The sequence below is a fragment of the Pieris rapae genome, chromosome 20 (genome assembly GCF_905147795.1).
Source record: "Pieris rapae chromosome 20, ilPieRapa1.1, whole genome shotgun sequence".
In the NCBI taxonomy this organism is placed as follows: domain Eukaryota; kingdom Metazoa; phylum Arthropoda; class Insecta; order Lepidoptera; family Pieridae; genus Pieris; species Pieris rapae.
In genome coordinates this window covers 5,499,922-5,524,258 of record NC_059528.1, presented here as the reverse complement: position 1 = coordinate 5,524,258, position 24,337 = coordinate 5,499,922, and the positions used below count along the sequence as shown (strand labels likewise).

Here is a 24,337-nt window from a genome sequence, read left to right as displayed (position 1 = left end):
AGCATTATGCCGAAATTATTTGGTATTTTTCTACCGTGGCGTTACGTGGCGTTCTAATTACGGTTGTGACTTAAATGGCCTTTTCGTTCTATGTGCGTTACACTTACTCCTACAATGGAGGCAAACATCGCGTGGAAACTGGCATGTTCCAAAAATCAATGGCGTGCGTCACGTCTCACAATGGTCACAGAATGTCTATCAAAAAAATATAAAAAAAAGGATTCAATCTAAGGCCCATAATCCAATACCATTAAGGATTTTTACATGCACGAGGCGTCTATTATCTGCCATTTTGAGACCTAGTCTTCATGCATTTCTAACACATACACAGAGCACAGATCATACAGGCGATATATTTTAGTCTACATATAATCTGTGTATTGACAATAATCAACTATGATTTCTATAATAGTATCTAGTCTCTAATAATGAATCGATTATAAATCTCCATAAATTTATAATGTAACTATGATCTTGCAAGATGCCAGTTAATAAAAAATAACTTACCTGTACGTGTACTGATTGTGAACATTATCTTCCATCTTACAACCACTAGCAGTTCGAGAAAAGTCACTCCGAAGTTCACACAAAACACTCCACTATTCTCTGTGTATAATATTTACATCCATCCCAAATACAGATACTACTATGTAGTATACATTCAACACGTTAGTGGTGATTTGAAACTACAGCTAATATGATAAAAACTTTACGTATTTGGTCGCCAGAACTAATGAATCTATTTAAATTTATTTAACACGCAGCAACTCTATAATGCCTTGGAATCGTGGGAACACGAACATGTATAAATTACTCAATCATATAAATATGTATTTCCATATTCGAAAATATGCAGAAATTTATCTGTCTTAATATTAAATCATATCTGCGTGTCCAACATGACGTTTATTTTTGGCGCGAACATTACAAACGATAATGTCATTTTTGTACCGAGAAAGAAATAACATTTATTTTTTAACTTTCCATTATGCCATCAGTTAAAAGTTTTGCGACCGTTACTTCTCTAATTGACTTTCACTATTAGGAAAATTCCAAATCCAAAATGGCGACACGAACCGCCTTTTCCTCTTAGATATGCACCTGAAGCCTCCTAAGTAATACGCAACCCAAGCTATTAGATATTTTTATTATATTATAATAATTGATGATTTTTTTTTTGAATAATTAATATAAATATTAAATTACTAGGCATTTGGTACATATCGAGAATTTTTTACAACTGTCATTGTCATTATGATTTATGGTTTGTAATAATATAATAATTTAATACGCAGCTGTGGCAGTGTGGCTTCATAATATAACATCTATGGTGTTAAAACTGTAGACAAATAACAGCAAACTACTCCGGTTTAATTAAGGTGAGTCAGGCTTAGTTCAAAAATTTATATAAGTATGTGTTCTCTACAAATTAAAATAAAACCTGCTACTGCTACTAATGGTCGGTTAATTCATCACCATGTCTATGTGAGACATTACAAAAGTAGGTCAGGGCCGAGGTAGTAAATATGCCAAACATAAAACGGACCCTCGTTATGTTTGGCATTTTCGTAAAAGGTTTGAATGAATAACCATAACAGCTTTTTTTTTCACTAACATTATGTACACATTATTTCTATACCATTCATTAAAAAAACATATATTATCGCAACAAATTTTTAAATGTAGTAGGAGGAACAAAATACAATATAATATAAAGCCCAATTCAGGAGCCCTTGCTAAAAATATTGAAGAAATATTATTTAATAATTCCTCAACCCTAACAGATTCACAATTTACATAGATAACCAAGCCGTAAAGGTACTACACAAATGTGGACGAAAGAACGCTTTCACGACAATTGAGGCAGTACATTTACAGTATTTCTCTCTCTCTTGACCTATTTCGTCGTATTGTAATAAGAAAAAGATTTAGATCTTGCTACATCTAAGACATAGAGGATAGATTTAATTTACGTTCTCTTTTCAAAAATTTTGTTTTTAATTAATTTTGTTCTGGTTTGTGTTACCACTTTATAGGGAAATGTTTATACCATTGGATTATGAGTTTGGGGAATAAGTTCTTGTTTAAATTGATGTCGGTACAATTAAGTAACACACTTAGATGTATGTAATACTTCATAGGATACAGGAGTAAGTACTGAAGAACTAACCCGAAAAATGAATAAATATAATGTCTAAAGCCAAAGCAGTAGGTTCATCTATCAAGAACGAAATATATGAAACAGCAATTACAAATTACGAACAAAATTAACTGCGGACCGCGAATTTTCTTCAAGCACCTTCAAGGACTAATATTATGCGGGTTTGGAAGAAAGCCAGCTGTAATCATTCCTAAAGTACTGTTAAACAATGTTATACTTAAAGGAAACGTTAAGAATTCCGAGAGTTACTGAACTTGGTTTTGAGTAAAATGTAACCTACTAGATTTTGAAAATAGAAATCGAAAAAAAAATACCAATCTTATGTTGGTATAATTACTAAAAGTATGAGTGCCGAAATTAAATAATTAGGGTGTAAAAAAAATTATTATTAAGAAATAGTTATGAACCTTGCTTTTAAATGTACGCTAAAAGGTAATAATGGAACCTTTTGAAAATTTATCTCTTAAAATATTTCATCTAAAGGAAATCAAGTAGAACAATGCGCAGTGAAAGTTAAAATTGAGCAGATAATTTAATATTTATATGATTGCTATAAATAGTATTTATTGATCGCACGCGATTTTAAAATGATAATAATAACGCAGTTATATTTGCTATAAAAAAGGTACTTAGCCTTTTTATCGCTGGAAAGCTTAAGAATATGGGTATTAAACAATTTATTTGCTTGATTGACTATATGGGACATAAACCTTATAAATAGATATACCTGGATAAATTAATCCATTGACCTGAACAACCTTTTCATTTCTCTAGACATTTTAATAGACACTTTGCAGCGTCAAATCCACCACTGAACGTTACAACATGACAAGCCAAATATAATTACGTAACTCACGATATAAATTTAAGACGTGCACTCGACTCGACCGCTGCAGCGCAACTGAATGCTGAAAAATACCGAATGTCTCAGACTGGTTGACGCCTACCCTCGCCAAGCTAAACCACCCCACGCCTAATGGCACCCAACACTCACAGTTCGTACAAATTGTAGTTGTTTAGAACACCGTTACAATTACGAACTCCGAATTGTTAAAAAAAATAGTTTAATTTTACTATCGAACATCTATATCGTGTGTCTTCGCTAAGGCTAAGGCTGGGTTTGCCTTCAAAAAGGGGATAGAGTTAAACGTTGTATTTCCTTGTTACCATGGTTACAATATAATACAATGCTAATCATTGTATGTGGCCCTTATTTTTGTGCTTCTAGAAAAATAATTTACTCATACCAAACATTAGAGTAGTAATGAAATTCAAAGCGAAACCTCTAGAACAATATGAAGCTTCACGATAACTTGTTGACACACTGTGAAAGGAGGGGAGTGAGGATAATATCGCAATTGATCGGTTTTCCCACTGTATTAGTCATTTCATTAAATATAGCTTATTTAAGGTATCTTAAGCCAGATAGTAACGTCAAAAAAATACTTCAACGAGTTTTAACAACAAATAGGTAATATTTGTTGTCGAATGTGTACCAATTATACCAAAACCAAATTGGATATGGAAAAGTTAAACATTGTGTTGGAATTAGATAATTAATAAAGTTGCAGGGATAGGTGAAATAACTATTTCCACAGTGTAGTCTCGTAAGATCCCTATGTAATATTAAAGAATGCTCACCAAAGAAAATAATATTATTCAATTTTCTATGATGGCAATACAATTATTGATTGGACCGACCTACGTGTTTACACTCGCAGATTTGGTCTTCAGACACCGGCAAGGTCAATCGATTGTATTTCTGCGCACTTTTATTATGTCACTTTGGTAACTAGGTATAAATAGGAAATAAAATTAGTAATTTAAATAACAGTTTACATCACTAGATCTGTAATAAAGATGTACCAGTAACCAGTATACCGTTTTTTAGAAATTGCTAGTTGGTTAATAAATAATAGGTATTTATATAATATATTAATGAAATGGAAATTTTAATAAATTAAATTCGTAAAACTTTTTCTGCTTGCCACTGATTATGAAAAAAGTAATCTGAGAAAAAACAAAACACAGAATTTGTATAGCAATCAATTTTATAATAATGTACCAAAAACTTTTAAAGATCTATCAGTTATGTTGACTTTAAAGTTTTTAAAGTCAACATAACTGATAGATGCCTTACAATATGCCTTTAACAAAAGTGGCAATGGGCGGGCCATACAGCAAGATACAACTGTATGGAAAGGTCCAAGGGGAAGAAGACAGGGCCCCGATAAAACGTGGATAGAAGAAATGGAAGCGGTAACAGGAAGCTAATGGACAAAGAAAGCCATGGACAGAGTCAGATGGAAAAACCTGGAGACCTTTACCCGTGAAGGTATAAGCTGTATATTATCATTTTTGTCACGATTGGAAATTAAATGGGCTTTATTCATATTATTTACGTAAATTTCTACCTTTTAAGACAAGTGGCAATTATCTTTCAGGCCGCTAGTTAAACGTCGCTGTTTAGTCAAGAGGCTAGGCTGTTGATTGAACGGCTCATTAAGCTAGTTGGCTGCGACATATCCATCACCAGTATATTGCGTATATTGCGTAAATAATAAATAATTGTATTTACTTTTCTGTCTATAGATCAGTGTCAATTAATGTATGCATGAAATTAAAAGGTAGAAAGTAAAAAAAAAACAAAACACAAATTCAAATAAATTTATTAAAAAAACAGTATAACTTAATAATAAATGGTAACTTTATGAACACGTTTCACAATAAAAATTACTTCAAATATCGGCCACTCACGCAGGAAGCATCCAACCAACTACAGACATCTTTCTATTTGTAAATTTCGATGGGGAAAAACAATATTTAGTTTATGTGCGTGTGCATTTAATATACTTAAGACTAAAAACCTTTCAAATGTGCAGAAATTGTGTGCGAAGAACATAATATACAATAATTTTACTGGCCAAGTTTTCTTAGAGCGACTGAATTAGTTTTAAAATTATTCTTTTGGAATGTCAGTAGAGTTAGGAATGTAGTCGCATTTTTTTATTTATAATGTTATATTTATTTATTTTTAAATTCTTAATTTAAGTATCATATCTGTTATAATAATCATATCTGTCACTCCAAGATAAAACGGGTCCACTGGAAATGAGTGTTGCTAGTGACAGCAATTAAAAGCTGTGTTGGACCCATTTTTGATTGGCGATTGTATTTCTATGTGTATGTGTTGTGTGTGCTTTAATCAACGATTTTTATTTCTATTTTTTTTTTAAATATTGACATAAATGCCACGGTTATCTATAATTAGTTGTCCACTTTGAGTACCTACAGCAGAGTTTATTTTAATTATTGAGTTTCAACGATGCGCAAGTGTTTAGTCATGTGACTTTAAATGGCACAATACCTTTTTTTTTTATAATTTTCACTCTACTCCCCTGCCATAGTGTCCAGGGACTTTATATTTCACTGATATTATTTAACGCGTCGGGAATTACGCCCCGACTACATCGGTAATATTTTTATTAACAATATTCATGGGCGAGCCGGGGCGCAATTCCCCGCGAGACCCGCTCTTTCTGTTTTATTTGCCGCCTTTATATATACAACTATTTTTTCACAGAACCGTTCCAGGCACGGTCTGTGCTTTATTAATATGTCCGTTAGGCCGTTACGGTCTACAGTCATCTGTATTTGTTGCTCCAGGTCGTGCCTGGACGATGCGAATATAGGGCAGTGTAGAAGCACATGTTCCACTGTTTGCTCTTCATTACTGCAGGCACATGTTGGGCTTGTCCTAATTTTAAATCTGTGCAGGTAATATGCAAAGGCTCCGTGCCCTGTTAGAATTTGCGCCATCTGGGGTGTGAAACGCAATTATTTTTAAATTTTTTTTTTTTTCAATTCTCTTTTACCAATTGCAGTTTTAAGGCACAATACCTTTGTGGCTCTACAGTTGCGACTAAACTTTTCAATCATGAATCAGTATGTTCATTTATTTAGGGAGAATTTGTTGGCAAGAACATATTAAAACCAATCAAAGACGCGCGACATAATTTGTCGTTTCATTTGACCAATCACTATCAATTGCGACATCGTTTCGTTATATTTGAACTACCCTAGATGATTGTGTCATTGGTGGATTTTAATTTTTTTTACATATTTTAATATCAATGTCTAAACTATAAGACACCAAATATATAGAGCGAAAATATCAGTCAGAAAAATAACATTACAATATTAAATAAAAATCAAACATATATTTGTACTGGTTTTTTGTATTTGGTTTCAGTTAAAAAATAAAATTATAATAAATTTCTAAAAAAAACTTCCAAAGCCCTGAATATTATTAAACTATATTTTAACATTATTTTAATCTGTGAAATTTAAAAATTACTATGGCCATGACCGTCAAAGCAGGCTGATACAATATTACTTTAAATTGTTATTCATTACAAAAAAGGTACAAAGATGTTATTTGTCGCAGTAAAGATCGATATTCAATCAAGTCGCTAGCTATTTTGATTTAAATAAAGCAGCGTCGAAAACGTTTAACTATCTGTCTGACCGAAAGCCAGCATGTTGATATATAATGTAAAACATGATGGTAAATAAAGACTCCGCCATGATTATTTCATTTGTATGTTTTAGTTGTTTCGATGTGATCGTGAAGAACTGAGAGGAAGTTATGTTAGGTTAGGAAACTCATTAAACGTTTCGCTTACTCACTTGTCTGACGGAACTTTAGCGACTTGATTGAATATCGATATTTAATTAACTGTCTAGAGATTTAATTAAATTAACTCCCTAATTTAACTACTTTACTACAACATTACGATTGATTCAAAGTAATACCGAAACAATCCCAAAAATATAAATTCACATAATATATATCACAGTATTTTTTGACATTCACAATATCAAAATTAAACACTAATAAATCCATCAAAAACATTCGATTTCGATATATTCCAATAGTCAATTGTCAAATGCTTAAAAAAATGCAAATAACACTACCATAAATTGTGCAAGTCTGTGCAAGCAAACTGTGATTATAATACACCGCCAATCGCTGAAAATCTTTGTTTTACAATTGCACTTTGTATAGCATCATTAAGTAGGAAGAGATCCAAACCTAACGATGTTTTCTTTTCCCGTATAAATGAGTAACAAGTCATATGACAACGTCTAAAGAATTTCATAAAAACTAACAGCACTACACGAGAAACTTCTTTATATGGCCACCCCGAACTACTACTTAACTGAATTTGATCAAGGCCACATACCTTCATAACATAAAATTGATTGCTTAAACGTATATTAATTTTAGGGAACAATTTTTTATCAATTTCGTACCATCTGACTCGAGATGAGATGCAGTTTGATTTTTTTTCAATTCTATCAAATTACGGTCACCAGATCTATAATGCACCTTAGTTTAAAAATATGTCGAAAGCTACCTTGTATCACATTTTAATTTCACTAAACTGAGCATCGTTACACTAATCAATAAAAAATAAAAACTCATAAAAAATAACCAAAACTCGGATAAACCAATATTTTTTTCTTAAAGCGACCATTTTGAGCTGAAACAAAAGAAAAATAAAATATACAACAAACATAAAAGGTTTATTAAAAAAACAAAGTTATTAAAAAGTATGAATAGTAAGTATGAACGAACTAAACGTAACACAGAATAGTACAAATGGGCTATTTGACATAATTCTAACGATTTATTATTTACTCTCTGTGGTTCTGCCAGCATTAATTCAGTAACACGATGTTCTATAGTCAAAAGCTTATTCGGAAAACAGACTAATAAACGCAAAAACATTTTTTTTAATATATGGTATCGCGGTCTTTTCTGTGTCGTCTAAATGTACATCATTGTCAAGAGTTTCCGAGGCACATGGTTACAATATCGTAATTTGATATAGAACCGTAGTCCGTAACTTTAAAAAAAGGTTATATACTCAACCTATGTTCATCATTGATAACGTTTCTAAGAGCGAAATATTATTTTAAATCAGTTCTGTAGTTTGGGACCTATGCAAACAACAAATCTACTATAGAAAGCTATGTAATTCAAATTTCATGAACCCGCCAAAACGCTGAGCAATATGGCGTCGCACTTTTGAAGTTTTCTTAAATAAACCTCAAGATTTTTACGTTACGTTAGTAGTACGGTGAAAAACCGTCTCCAACTAAATTAAACTATACAGTATTAACATATTTTGCAATTCGTTTTATATAGATTATAGATGTTTTATAAATAAATGATAATTATTAACTACAATGATTGTATAGCAACTTTTTATACGGATTACTCTCAATACTTTTTATATTGTCAAATAGCCTCTTGTATCAGATTGGCTAAGTAATAATTAAAAAGCTTATGCAATCAAATAAAATGTAAATATTATAAAACATATTAGTATAATACTTGATGAATTTTAGTAATGCTAAAAAGCTGCTAATAAAATACTTACCTTGGTACACATTTCTTTCTGTATGTCCGTGCGTTACGATACACATGTCCGTCCTGCGATACTAGAGTCCCACGGGAGCTGCAAGGGCTGATCGCTGTGTGTATGGACTGAGGAGACCCGGACGTGAATGACCCAGATAAACGATGATCCATCTCTTGATTTTCATTCGTTGGTGTCACATCACCTGTTTATCCATATTTTACATTTATTAAATTTTTATAAAGTGTAATTTTTAAATTCAATTTCAAACTTAAATCGATACAAAGCATGGACCTAGATGTGAATATAAGGGACAGACAACGTTGATGTTTCTCATTGATGGTTTAAATAGTTTAATCACATTTTACATTTATTAAATTTTTATAGAGTCAATTTGAATAAATCTGTTTGTATCTTAAATCGATACAAACCAGTGAATAAAAAGGATAGACGATGTTGATGTTTTTCATTCCTGACATCACCAGTTTATCGACATTTTACATCGACTACATTGTTGTATAAAATTAATTTTTTAAACCCTAATTGTGGTGCAAGCCAAAATAATGACAATGAGTTTTATTGTTTCTCATTTCTTGCATCACCATTTTATCGACATTTTACATTAATTACATAGAGTATATAAAAAAAATTTAGAAAGATAAATCGACACAAAAATGTGAAGGAAAACCGTAAATGACAAGGGTAGATGATTATTGATCTCTTGATCCACATTTGTTAAACTAGTTTACTGACATTTTACATTTATTACATTTGTGTACAGTGTAAATTTTTAAAATCTTTAATTTTTAACACCTACACAAAATGTTGAAGGTGAATGAATGATTCATTAATCGGATCATACATTAATTCATTCACACGACACGGCAACATGTTTGATTCAGACGTTATTAATATGAATAAAATATGAACATTAGTCAATCTGAGACAATAACTGTAAAAATGTTACATGTAAATAAAATTAGAAAATACCAAATTCTCTAAAATTAAAACAAAATAAAGCCTACATTGAGTTTTGAATCGTATTACCAAGTTATTTTTAGTAATAGATAGATAGTTACCATTATCACTGCCTACTGGAGATCGTCTTGTTAAGTCGGGACTGCTTCCCCAAGGACTAAGTGCACCAAGGGGACTAGATAAACCGGCTGTCACCAATGTATCGTCATCTTCTTCAGAGTCTGTATTAAATATTAATATTATATTATTATTAAATAAATAAAAGCAAATGATTCACAGCTTTTTTAAAACAAACAAACTAAAATATCTTTATTCATATAGATAAACAAGTAGGTACACTTCTAAACGTCAAAAAAAATATATTAATTGTGAATTTACATTTACTGCCAGTTCCCAAATCAAGGGCGTAGAACGGAAGAGAAGAACTGGCATTAAACTCTCTGCCACTCTTGTTAATCGCCAATTTTTTACACAACGTTTGTAAGGAGCTGCAACCATTATACCATGTTCCATATAACATCTTGAGTAATAAAGAATAATAAAATAAAATCAAAGATTTGTCCTCTATTAGCAGGAGGCATGGTGAAATAGGAAACTTTAAATGTAAAAAAAACTAAACTAGGACCAATATTTTACACAATGAAACAAAAATATTTATTCATATATTTAACAATGTACACTTATAAATGTCAAAAAACTCTTCTAATTTTTAACTGCCAGTTCAAATCAAGGTCGAAGAACGGAAAGGAACAACTGGCAATAAACTCTCCACCACTCTTTAATCGCCAAGTTTTTTTTGTAATACATAGCTAAATATAATTATTAATATTTAGCTATTAATTACATTAATAATTAATAGCTAAATATAAATTATAAACAAATATTTGTCTGTCTTGTTGTGCGCACTTACATTCTCGTATGAACAACGCGCAAATAAATATACATATAGTCAAAATTATTATTTCGAATTCAAATCTGCGCTCCACTGTTGAACACGTCAAACACACTACAACCATAACAAACATTACACACTCAAAATGTTTCTTTTTTGTTATTTTTCTATCTTTTTTCGATTATATTATTTTGTGTTTCGTTCGTAATAAATGTTATGTCTATGAATAAATTAAAATTTATATGTATTTTCGTACAACTCTTATGTATTTAAATAAATAATATTATTAATAAATACCCTTACCGTCATAAACATCGAAGAAGTTCTCCCTCGATTCGTTCGGCGTGCGTGGCGCTTTCTTTTTTCTCTTACCCTAAAACAATGTAAAATTTGACATTTATACATTGATGGTTTATATTTTGACTGACCGACGACAGAATCCTTACTGAAGATCTGTGTTTGAGTCCTTATTGAACTCAGAACCTGGTGACAGGAGAAAACTCGGCAGACCGAGGTGGTGGAATATAATCGTCAAGGACCTCGAAACAGCTTCGAAGTTGGATGACTTGGTTAAAGGTTGTTTACGATTTTATTTACAGAAATACTCACTCTGGTAAGTTCTTCAGCGACGGACATTTCAAGGGCGTGGTGTGTTCTCGCGAGTGCTGCCAAAGCTTCCTCCAAAACCCGATTGCGTTCCAACTAGAATAAAAAAAATATTCAAACTACTTTTAAAAAAGCATTTTAAAAATCTATGGCATCAATTTGAAGGTGATTTAACTTTTACAGACAAGGTGCCTTTATAGCGAGTATTTAGATCATAAGTTTGACACCAATTTTAAATAACTGAACTAATTATTATGAAAAAAGTTAATGCCTATTTATTTATGGCGGATTGTGCGGATTTTATAATTGATCTATCTAATTGTACCACTTAGCAAGTAAACAAAATAAACGATTTCAAATGTGAAAAAATTATATTTTCTTAAATGTTCACTTCTTTCATTAGGTGTACTGCCTTAATAATTAAAATAAATCAGTGGCGCTACAACCTCTTTAGGTCTTGGCCTCAGATTTCTGAATCTGTATCATGATCATTTTTAAATCTAATAGGCAAGTAGGTGATCAGTCTCCAGTGACTGACACACGACGTCGACGTTTTGGGTCTAAGACATGTCAGTTTCCTCACAATGTTTTCCATCACCGTTCGAGCAAATGTTAAATGCGAACAGAAATCCATTGGTGCACAGCCGGGGATCGAACCTACGACCAACACCTAAACAGCTAGCCAACACTGCCAATAAAATTACATTTACATACAATAAAACTCCGGTTATTGTGTGTTTGGAGGACGGTTTCTATAAATTTCTTAAGAGAGAAAATCCTACCTCTTTGGCCAAGGCAGAGGCGTCGCGATCACGCGTTTGCGCAACTAAAGCGATGCAATGACGTAATGCTTGTAATGCTGCTTGCCCAGATCCAAACACGTGTTGGAAACGCTGAATAATTAAACATGTTAATTTAAATGTGAACTAAAAAACTTATTAAATTCAAAGAGCTTATATAAAAGAGAGTGAAGTTAATCAATCAATCAAAAATCATTTATTCATATAGGTAAATTAAGGTACTGTTGTATATTGAGTGGATTTGGGTTCTTGTAAATAAATTGAGTCCGAGTTGCAAGAAAAGTTTGTTTAATTTGAACAGTCTTTCAAAAGGCACCTTTTGAATCATTTAACAATACTTTCACAAGACGATTATTTAAATATTTCACAATACAAATCCAGACAAAACTTTGGAGCTACTTTCTTTACAGTTTTACTTGCTTGCTCCCTGACAATGAAGTAAAATGCTAATGTCATTTGTCAACTACATAATAGGGATGGGATTGGGTAAAGTCAGCTGTCAGTTGATCAAACTTCAACACACATGAACGTCAAAAAATACATTAAATGATTCTAATTTTACATTTACTGCCAGTTCACAAATCAAGGGCGAACGGAAGAGAAGAACTGGCAATAAAGTTTCCGCCACTCTATTTAATCGCCAAGTTTTGTAAGAAGCTGCAACCATTACACCATGTTTCAAATGACATCTTGAGTAATAAAGAATAATAAAATAAATTAAAAACAAAGATTTGTCCTCTATCAGCAGGAGGCATGGTGAAATAGGAGCACGCACTTACATACTCCTGAGAACAACACGCAAATACGTAGTATAAACAACTAATATCACCGCATACACGAATTCAAGTACGACCAGTCACAGTAACAGAATGTATGTATTAAAAAAAATAGGTAAAAAAACTTTTTAAGTTAAACGGTTTTATGTTAAACATACATTGCAATGTTTAAGATAAATGTACTAAAAACAAAAAAATAATAAAATAGATACAGTCGTGGGAATTATAAACATATGCATAGACTGGACTAAAATAAAACCGTGGGGAATTTCCATGACCAAGAAAATAGTAAGTAATTTCAAATAAAACTCACCGTCTGCGGGCCAACTGCCTGTTTTAACGACAAATTAAACGATTCTTCTATCGCACATTAAGTCGATAATTTGTAGACATAAAACCGTTTAACTTAAAAAGTTTTTTTACCTATTTTTATTTTCTAGTTTTTAGTTTTTATTTCGCATTCTGTTTAATTCATTTAGTGCTTCATTATTGCAAGGTTTCTTTCCCGTTATTTATAGTATATTGTATTCTGCTTGTTGAGCCCTTTCATTTGATACCCATATTGATGAATTAATAAAACATAAATTATCCGCCATTTTGTAGCGGCGACCATCTTGAATTTATAATGATAATGAATAAACATAATTGTATTGTCACCAAAATCCAAAGTGTAAACAAAATTTCAGATTAATCGGTTGACAGGAAGAGGGTGAAATTTGAATTACTAAATTTGACCCAAGAAAAAAGAATAAAACAAACGGGGTGAGCTAAATAAAACCGTTTAAAAACAAAATACATATCATAAATATCGATATTGTAATAAGAGAACACTCATAAAATAAAATAAAATACGTTTATTTTGTAACATAAGATAATCATGGTATAACCCCTTTTTAAATATTTTTGCTGTTAAATGTATCATGTATTCCATCTTTGGCTATATTCTCAGTATATTTGTTTGTAATTATATATAATTTATGTTAGCTTTAGGAGTACTAAATAAATAAATAAATAAATAAAGTAAACATACCATATACGCAGACTGCTGTAAGGAATTGCCCTGTCTGGTCTTGTCTAAAGCTTGAAGGATAGCTTCGCACTCATTCATTTGATTCTCCATCAATGCCATATGATTGTTTGCGGCTGTTAACGAGTCTTGCATCGAACCTGGAACGTTAATGTTTTGTTTACACAGAACTGGACAGGCATTTAATAATCTTTTTTTTTTAGAACAGGGGGCAAACGGGCAGGAGGCTCACCTGATGTTAAGTGATACCGCCGCTCATGGACACTCGATGCCAGAGGGCATAATGAATAAATAATAATGAAAAGGCATAATCATAATGAAAAGGTCATTGCCTTCACATTGCCCATTTAAGAACACAATTCCATGTGAGATACTAGAGTTACCCTTTGCTTCTAGAAGAAACGATGACCTAAATTGTGTAGTGCGGCACTTGATATCCAACAAAGGGATGACTTTGTACCCAACAAAATTAAATATTTGTCCTTTATACAAATATTTTAATTCGTCAATGTTTAGAAACAATTTCAGAGACACATTATTGTCACGAACAAAATTAAATGTTAAAATAAATAAATAGTATGTAACTTAACGTATTAGATGTCGCGCGCAAGCTAAAAAAAATGAACATGAAACAGACAAATTCTACAACAGTGACGTATTTTTTTTCCTAAATAATCATTTCTTAATATATATATTTCTTGTGTGCGTGTGTATGTGACTGAACTCCTAAACGACTGGACCGATTTAGACGAAATTTTTTGTGTGTGTTCAAGGGGATCTGGGAATGGTTTAGATTCACAATTTTGTCCGCTGGACAATGTTTTTTTAATTAATTTTCAATTTATTAGTTGTTGATTGATTGATTTTGGAATGTTTTACATTGGATCCGACAGACGGCGCTACCATCGCAGTGTCAAATTTTAAATAATATTCGAATTTTAATTTTAGTCTGTCCCGAAATTTAAAAAAAGTTTTGTTATCATTGTGTTATATCGTGTGTATGTGCTGGATCGTTAGATATTGTCATAACATTTGTATAATAATTTTTATCAAAATGGCTTATTAAAAATTGAAATTTTGAAATTAAAGACGTGTAGACAGGACAACGTCTGTCGGATCCGCTAGTAATATATAAAACCCTTACCCAGTGGTTTACATTCGTCTTCCAAATCTTCAGTGGCTTCCTTTGCTGCATCGGGTGCCGCTCCCGCCCACAAGTAATGGCCAGAATATGCGATATGCTCTTTCAGAGCTGTGATCCATGACTGAAATGAAGAATGCCACTATAGTCTGTCCCCCTTACTTTTTAACGGGCATGGCCAGACACATTTTCGGTAATATAAGTAATAAAAATACTAAATTATTATTAAATCACATTAAATAATGAAACATGACTTTTGGCTAATTAGTTTGAACTGAATTTTGATTTTACTTTTATGTTAACCCAATATCTGTGTAGCAATTAGCGCAAAATTATAAATATTATGGCTTCATCAAATATATAATACACAAATGTATAATAAAAACAAATATTTGTCAAGTCCCGAATCGGATATGGAACAAACATATTAATTACTAAATAGGTCAAACTTTCTGTTCCTAAGAAGCCGCGATACTAATTCAGAACATTAGGAATTTACGGTAAATACGCTGAATACGATGAATGATGCTCTTAAAAATATAGCTAACTGGAGTAAAGACTTTGGTCTTATAATTAATCCTTCCAAGAGTCAGGTAATTGTCATAGGAAGCCCTTTCTTTATTTCAAGAGTGAAATGGGCTCAGATCCCTGGCGTTTACCTTGACGGTGTGGCTTTGGCTCTTAATAAAAATGTAAAAAACCTTGGGGTCTTCTTCGACCAAACGCTATCCTGGGGTCATCACGTAAAGGTAATCAGCCGTAAACTATACGCCGCGTCTAATTCTCTGAGACGTCTTTCTAATTTCCTTCCTATCCGCACTAAAACTATGTTAGCGCAATCTCTTCTGCTTCCTATTCTCGACTATGCGGACTCCTGCACCTCTGATATGAATGAAGAGCTACTCAACAAGCTCGAACGCCTGCAGAACTTGTGCATACGTTTCATATTTGGTCTTAGGAAATATGACCATGTGTCTAAGTTCCGCAGGCAGCTGGGGTGGCTACCTATTCGACTCAGACGTGACGCTCATATTCTTCAGCTTCTATATTCAATTCTTTTCAATCCCAAAACCCCTTCTTATCTCAAAAATAATTTCAAATTCTTAGGTCCTTCTAACTATACGCTACGCTCTTCTAATAGATGTCTATTGGAAATTCCATCCCACAGCTCTTCCTTCTTAGGCAATTCATTTTGGATTTCCGCCATTAGGCTGTGGAATAAGCTGCCTGAGTCTATACGATTGGCTTCCTCCCTATCGTCTTTTAAAACCCTTCTATACAAATATTTCCTAACCTTATCCTATCCTGATCAATCGTGACCTGTGTAATTCTTGAATCTCCTGTTCGTTTTGTAAATTCTCTATTTTCTTGAGTTTGTAAGATTAGTTTTAGCTAGTTATTATAATATATATAGTTACTAGTAGATTAAGGATCTATATTTTAATATAAATTTATTTTGTTTTTTTTTATATAACTTCTGCACTTCTTGCACCCATCATTTTTCTTTATTTATTACTATTCTTACTAGGGTTGCCTGGAAGAGATCGCTTGTTAGCGATAAGGCCGCCCGTTGCATCCCTTGTAATTTATATATACTGTGTTATTTGTATTTCTTTAGCAACGAAGTGTAAATAAATAAATAAATAAATAAATACGCTAACCTGAACCATTAAAATGTTCCAATAAATATCGGAAAAAATAAAATTAATTCGAAATAAAAATCGGTTAAAATAATGTACGAATTTTTGAATTATGCTCAATTTGAAACGATTCTTTGATATGATTTTTCTTCATAATTTCACAAAAAAAAGATTCTTGCATCCTGCGCCCTAGCCAATATGGTATTATGACAGACCACGAGTAATTTTAGAATTAAGAAATTAATTAAATAAATTTGTTTGTAATAAAATAAATTATTATAGTATAAATAAAAAGGAATTGATAATTAATCTTTTTTTTTAATTCAGATTTTAATATTTTATTGCCATACAGTTTATAAATAAATTCTACAATTATATACCAACCTGCCTACACATAGCAACATTATCTCCAGGCGGCACAGCCAGTCTATGAGTCTCACCATCGCTGAAGCTAATCACAATGAGTGCCGGTTCAGTGTCCGGAGAATGTAATTTAGCAGCGTCCATGTATTTCTTGTCCCGCCATCGAGATCCATCGCGAGCCGCCTCTGCACGGTTCCCATAGTATAGTAACACACCACGTTGAAGTACCCCCTAAAAAGTATTGGCTTACTTAGACGCTATAGAAACCTACTTCGTGCGTTAGAACCCCAATTATTCCCTTCCCCAGGTATCCACATTTGGTACTGTAAATCGTGAGGGAACCACCATTACACATCGCCTAATTTTGGATAAAATTTTACGTGTCAAACACCTTTTATTTTCTTATTTTATCTCTATAAAATTAAATTAATCGCAAAATATGTTGGTAAGTGTAGACTCAAAGACGGTTGAATCAGTGGGCGTATTCTTTTTTATGTATTCTTTGAACTTTGATGAGTATGAGAGATGAGTGCGAACAGACAGACACAGAGCAGTACTATGTTTTACAACATCATAATATTTTAAAGCTGCAATAAAATCTTACCCAAACGGGCCTCCATCCAAGGAACCTGGATCTTTTAAGCAATGGTCCTTGAAAACGGGCAGCGGTGAGTTGCAACCTTTGGACCGGCCGAACGCTAAGTACTTCGCGGATATCATTGTCTTTAGCTAAATCTATGGCTAGTTGCCCTATGAAAAAAAAAATCACATGATCATTTGCGACACATTGGAACTTATGTAAAAAAAGTAATATTATTAAAATTATACCTAATTCATAAATATAATTGTAGTTAATTCTAATATACCTAATAACTAACCTTAAAATTTAATAATTAAAAGCAGTCAAGGTTTAGGCAAGGTTCCGAAGATACTGGCAGCGTTCCCGCTTTGAATAGCTAGACTAATTCTTTGTCCGAGGTAGCTGCCAGCTCTTCGTTCTGCTGTGATGTCGACTAACCTTTTTGATATTTCCCTAACAAGCCTTATAGCGCTAGGACCCCACGGACCAAGGGTCTCGACACCGAATGGGACAAAATCATATTCAGAGCCTAGACCCCTGTATTTGCAGGATTTAGCTTATGTCATTCACAATCCTTCAGGTGTTTAAATACTCAAAAAGCCAGCAAGGCCCTTGTAAACCTTTGGGTTGAGTCTCCTACTCGTCTGCCCCTGGTTTTTTACAATATTAAAATAATATCCACTACTCCAATAATTTTTGCGCGTCGTTCCATTTCAATATCATGATTAATACGTCCAATCACTGTCTATCACACTGTTGTCTTTCGTTTAATATTCTCATCCTTTCGAGTGTATTCAATAGACTCCAGAAAGGTAGTATACGTTATGGGCGTAGAGAAGAGAATACCTACCAGCCTCAGTTAAATACAATTATATAAGAGTAGTTACCACTATTGTTTCTGAGCGTTGTATCAATGCCATTTTGTAGTAAGAGCACGGCCACCCTCGCGTGACCACGGTAAGCCACACAGTGGAGACATGAGTTGCCTTGGGCGTCGACACAGTTTATACTTGGAGGATTTGAACTTGTCAACTGTAATTAATGTATTCTATTGTAATCTACACTAATATTATAAAGAGTAAATATTTGATGACTTGTTTGAAAACTGATTTAATTTCTGTAAATAAAATAATTTCAAAAAATCTAAAAAATACCACCTAAAATATATCATAAACATGTACCATTGACAATAATGCAAAGTGATGTACCATACCTTTATAGAATACATCAATACCTACATGGTCCGGGATAACATAATATGTATATATGATATGTGGTCTATATAAATAGTAGCCGCCTCAGAAAAAACACGTAAGAAATAAAAAAAATATGCATGGTCAAAATACAATTCATTTAAATCCTATATAAACCGGTTATAATATTTTATTAGTATTTCCATAGACAAATATCAACTGAAAAAGGAATATGCGCATATAATAACAGGGTGATAATATAATATAGCAACTTTGTCAGAATTGCACACAAGATATAGATCACAATAGATAGATATATGTAGCACTTCCAACGTATTAAACGGATATCTCACTTAGGTACTGAAATTTTGTTTTTATAATAAACAATACATATAATTAATTAGAAATTAGAGTGAGAACGTGTATTTTAAGTGTCCTTAAAAATTAATATATAACTAAGTTCAATTTGTATTATTAACAAAAAAACATTTCTCAATCGTGAAATAAAATCACTTTTCAAGCTATAGATAACTACATAGAATCTAGATAATGAAAGCTATTATAAAATACAAATTAAATAGAATGATGATCAATATCATATTTCAATAGTATTTCCTATCTTGTGGTTACGTTTGTGTACATTGAAAATCTAAAAATATAGTATATTTATTCTAAGGTTTACTAATGCAATCTTAGAAAAAGAGGATGCACACAGAAACCTAGGAAGATTTACCTAAAATGAAAGAAGAAATAGGCCTTCACTGTGTCTGAGGTTGGGTACTATTATTAAATATAATAATTAAATAACCTCATTTAACCTGAATTCTAGCACTCTAATAAGCATCAATTACAAATAATAATATTTATGATATTTGTAACTGATAAAAACTAAAAGAATCGTATTATAAACATGAACCGTGTTATACGTTTAAAAATTAAAAATAATTTGACATTTTTAAACCATTATTTTCTTATTAGTTGTAAATTAGTTTGTCGTTAATACAGGTTGTTATATTGGCTATCTGTTAATTATCAATACTTTGATGGGCTTAGTGATAAGTCTTAGTCACGAAATACTGGAGGCAATAACCCTGATTAACAGAGATACCCTACAGTGGATCTCTCGGCAAAGATTGCCTTGCGAGAAGAGGCTTAAGAATTATGCCTACTGGCCCGTATCTGCTCCCCCCTAAGCCGTTTCGCTAGTGCGATCTGAGTCCAAGAAACCTACCATAGTGTAAAAAGTATGTTATAAATTTGTACGATGTTCAGGTAGACAGAAAAACTTTGTCAGCAGTTAATGATTTCACCATACCTATATAAATAAATAAACAGTTGTGCTCCTTAAAATAAAACATAATTGATTATAATTTCCGAAAAAATTAGAGTGGTGTACATTTCAACTATTTTATTTTACATTTTATAGACTTACCAATTCTTGGACATCAACATGGCGTCCGTCTTTAGCAGCATTCAACAGCTTTCGTTCTTTCTCGAGACGCATTGCTCTATCTGCTGCGTCAAGGAGTCTTTGGATATCTTGAGAGTTTGATACGTCCCAAGGTCTTTTTCCTTCTCCATTCATGACAGTTACGTCTGCATTTTGATTTAATAGAATTATCACTAATTCCTAAAAACACAAATAATTTTATTAAAGTGTAAAAAATTATCATGAACTAGCTCGGGCAGAGCTGGAGACATCACATCTGATGAAGGGTAATTGTTATAACTTTTGTCTTGGCAGTTTGCAGCATAAACTGCTAAATAATATATATATTAAATTCTAATATTAAATTAAAGAAAAGTATAAATATTAATAAATCAAATATTTATTACAATTTTTAATAGTTCTGTTAAGTTACGGAGAATCCAAATTTATATAACTTTTATAGGAAATCTAATATCATTTTATATGGACAAACCTCGTTTCCAATAAAAGCGGCCTTATGTAAGGCTGTGTCCCCATCTTCATTGACTTCATCAACATTAACTCCAGCCTCAAGTAGTGCTAAAACTACTTCTTTGTGGCCAAAATATGTAGCTAGGTGGAGTGGTGTCCATCCAAGATTACCCCTTAGTTTTCCTATAAAAATTATAATTCTGTTGTAAACATCAACCTGGCACCTTTTCATACAATTAATTTGACAGGAAAACTTAACATACTGCTTAATGCTGATAACATTTAAATAAATAATGGGCATGTTCTAAACAAACAAATGGTCTTAACAAGTGTAATTATTACATTAATTCATGTATTTATTTATTTATTTAGTACTCCTACAGCTAATATAAATTATATATAATTATAAACAAATACACTGAGAATATAGCCAAAGATGGAATACATGATACATTTAACAATAAAAAGATTTATAAAAGGGAACAAACAAACAAAAATTTTTTAATACATTTGACTAATAGTGATTTAATTTATTTAACTAAGCTTAAATTAGTTTATTTATTGAAATATAAAATCATTAAGTTCTAAATATTTTGTTGAATGGTATATAGTTGTGGACTTTGTTTCTGCATGTAAACACTCTTGTCCTGTCCTGTCTAAGTATTGGCTAACCAATGCAGAGTTCCATCCAGAAGCACAGAAGTTATCTGGCCACTTTGTAGGTTACACAAAGAAACCATATGTTAATATTAGCTAAATTACACAACTTCATTTCAAATTTAACCATATGTTTTAAGATTAACCTCTATTAACCTAGATAAATATTCAAATAAACTGGTTTGGAATATAATAAGCAATGAGTCTGTCATTTTGTTCTATTGAAGCGTGTACATAATTATAAGAATCTATATACAATACAATACAAATAAAATGGTACAATTATATAAAATACTGTTAATTTTTGTAAATAATAAGGAACACAAAATACAGAGGTTTGAGAAAAAAAGCTAGATAAAAGTGGGAAAAAAGAAAATTTATTGTAAAATTACATACCTTTACAATTTAAGTCTACAGTCAGTTTTTTAGCTTTCTTTGCTTCAATTATAGCTTTTACCATAGCCATTTCTCCATGGCGAGCTGAGTATAACAACGATTCTTCAGCCTCTTGATTAGCATTTCCAGTCATTTTAGCAACGTAATTAGTACACACTGTGAGTATAATATTTTATTCTTTACATATTTATTCATTCACATCTAAAAGCTCTTTATTTTACCGTTCTTTAAAATAATTTACTTTGAAAGTGATAATGTTTAAATAAAAAAATAACAACAATATTGGAAAATGTTTACCAATGGAAAACAATATCAGCAAGATTTACGTATTACAGTGAACGTAACAAGTATTTTGTAAAGAAATCGTAAGTAATGGTAAAAGTATAATATGTTCTATATACCTAACTACAGTATACTCGTGTGTTCGTCTGGATTTATGAAGTGGATTTCTTTTGCTTCGACTTCGCTATCATTTCTTGGTTTCAAATCAAATCGCAGTTGAGATTAGAGAACAATATAATCGAGCTATGATTCATGTCAATAACAAATAACAGTGACATATAACAAATGTCAAACTATAATCTACGAAATGTATTAAGATGTCATCCTGCGTCAGTAATGTATAAAATAATAACAATTTACAATAGATGTCGTTTTCACATACTATGCACATTTATTGTGCAATGTGCATCATTAGAAATCCATAAATATAATATTTTGAAATGGAAACGAAGTTGAAGTCGGATTTTGGTTACCTACTCACTTTATTTAACAGATTACAGAACCATTTTGATGTGTTGTTACTTGTTTGCTGTTTTAATTTTTAATCTGTGACTTTGTTTGGAATTGAAATAAAGAGGATTTTAAATTACAGGAAAGATAATAATAAGTAATAACATAATATTTAAGGATAGAAATATATGAAAAGTAAAATGGAATCTAATTATGATAACTATTGTCGAATTTGTTTAGATATAGAATCTAAACATATTTCCATTTTCCGAGATTCAACGATTCAAATGCACATAAAATCATGCCTCGCTGTTAATATTCATGAAAACGACAATCTTCCAAATAGTATTTGTGAAGCCTGTGTTTGTCAATTAAGTAATTTTTACCATTTTCAATTAAATGCACGATGCTCCCAAGATTGGTTGGAGACTTCGATACAAGAGAAGCGAAAATATTCAGAACAAAAAACATACATTCATCCATTACCCGACTCTGAATATAATTCAGATTCTCTTCTAGAATTTTTAAACAATACCGCGAATATTGAAGATTATTTGAATAACTTGGGTAAAGAAGACATACCAACTATTGTTAATATCTTAGATAGAACAGAAGGTTACAAACCTAAAATACCTCCAAGTCAAAAGAAAAAAACAATTAAAATGGACATAGACATATTAGACTCAGATAAAGAAATAGTAAAGGAGTTGTTAATGAAAGAATCAAAACCAAAAAATATTGATCTCCATTCATGCTTTGCCTGTAAGGAAACATCAGATAGCATTCAAACGCTGTCTAGACATTTAAGTGTTTGTGAAAGTGCAAGTCGAACTTGTGTTCTCTGTAAACAGCTATTTGATTCCAAACAAAAAATGTTACTACATCTTCTAACACACAATATAACTGAGCCCTTAACATGCACATGTGGAAAACGGTTTGAAAATAAAGAAAAGCTTAATTATCATACAAAAAACTGTAATGTGGATCATATTGCATCAATGGGCTTTATGTACAGATGTAAGCAATGTAAGGAAACATTTACAGAGAGGTTTCAATTATTTAAACATGCTAAAAAGCATATTTTACGAGGGGAGCAGCAGATGTGTGACATATGTGGGCATATATTTACAGGAACTGAGGCATTAGAAAAACATAGGAAGCAGGAACATAATAAATTGAACAATTGTAAATATAGGTGAGAATTGCTATATTCTTACAAATAAATGCCTTAAATTGGCCCTAACTTAAAATTATTACTCTCATTTTGCAACATGAAAAGTTTTAGTGATAATATCCTAATTATCAGATGTCTATAGAATTACTTCAAAGCGCTGGTATTAAGTAATCTCTTATGAATGTAAATTTTACAGGTGTAAACAGTGCAGTTTCTCATCAGTCAATCGCAAGGAAATGTATCATCATGTCCAAAAACACACTATTGGAAAGAATTTAAAGCATTTATGTGAATCATGTGGAAAATGTTTCTCTTCGAAATTAACCCTCCAAAGACATACCTTGCAACATAACACTACAATCTTAAGTGAAATAAAAGAAAAATGTGAATCTATGGTTATATGTGAAAAGTGTGGGGAGACAATAAAAACAGACATAAATAAGCACAAATGCATGTGAATGGTTATATATATAGTCATATTATAAATAAATAAATATTCCTTTTCTTCATTTCATCTTGGGATTGAGATGGATAAGTGAATAATCCACACAATTTCAATACAGATTTTTATAGACATATTAATGTGCATCCACATCTAGCGAATGTTTGCGAGCTGCACTCTTTTAAAAAAAAAAATCAATATTGTGTTTAGAAATGATGAAAGTAAATATAAATACTAAATACATATACTAAAAACGGTCACACTGCCTCCTGTAAGCAGAAACGAAAGTGGAAGGAAGATGCGAGCCGCTTGCAGAAGAATGCACTATGCTTTATATCTGAGCAGAAGTCACAGACCTATTTTGTTGATATTATTTTCATCAAACACATGCTGTATTAAAATATTTTAATAAAAACCAACATGTTTAAAATATCTAATTAACTTCATAATA

General features: G+C 31.8%; 2 protein-coding genes across 6 annotated transcripts in view; one reads left to right on the top strand and one right to left on the bottom strand.

The window, feature by feature from the left end:
- The window catches only part of LOC111000980 (oxysterol-binding protein-related protein 1), a 32,930-nt gene extending 10,843 nt beyond the window's left edge, over positions 1–22,087 (bottom strand). Inside the window, exons 1-14 of one of the 5 annotated variants that reach the window (XM_045632575.1) lie at positions 21,940–22,087; positions 21,539–21,694; positions 20,508–20,668; positions 20,018–20,215; positions 18,280–18,424; positions 17,417–17,562; positions 16,834–17,043; positions 14,813–14,933; positions 13,672–13,808; positions 11,848–11,958; positions 11,069–11,161; positions 10,763–10,832; positions 9,669–9,788; positions 8,611–8,794 (exon numbers count right to left, since the gene is read on the bottom strand). In XM_045632575.1, coding sequence (XP_045488531.1) covers positions 8,611–8,794; positions 9,669–9,788; positions 10,763–10,832; positions 11,069–11,161; positions 11,848–11,958; positions 13,672–13,808; positions 14,813–14,933; positions 16,834–17,043; positions 17,417–17,562; positions 18,280–18,424; positions 20,018–20,215; positions 20,508–20,668; positions 21,539–21,671 — 1,829 coding nt within the window. In that variant the 5' untranslated portion in view covers positions 21,672–21,694; positions 21,940–22,087. The other 4 variants (XM_045632576.1, XM_022270605.2, XM_045632577.1 and 1 more) reach the window with 4 other exon arrangements.
- A 128-nt stretch (positions 22,088–22,215) lies between these two features.
- On the top strand, positions 22,216–24,299 carry LOC111000982 (zinc finger protein 493). The gene is made up of 2 exons (XM_045632578.1): positions 22,216–23,465; positions 23,641–24,299. The coding sequence occupies exons 1-2, from the start codon at positions 22,459–22,461 to the stop codon at positions 23,900–23,902; spliced, it is 1,269 nt and encodes a 422-aa protein (XP_045488534.1). The 5' UTR covers positions 22,216–22,458; the 3' UTR covers positions 23,903–24,299.
- The last annotated feature ends 38 nt before the right edge of the window (positions 24,300–24,337 follow it).

Excerpts from the sequence above, each read along its gene's own strand:
- LOC111000982 (XM_045632578.1), top strand. The coding sequence starts at position 22,459 with ATGAAAAGTAAAATGGAATCTAATTATGATAACTATTGTCGAATTTGT. Across the intron at positions 23,466-23,640 it reads TTGAACAATTGTAAATATAG|GTGTAAACAGTGCAGTTTCT; the intron begins GTGAGAATTGCT and ends TAAATTTTACAG.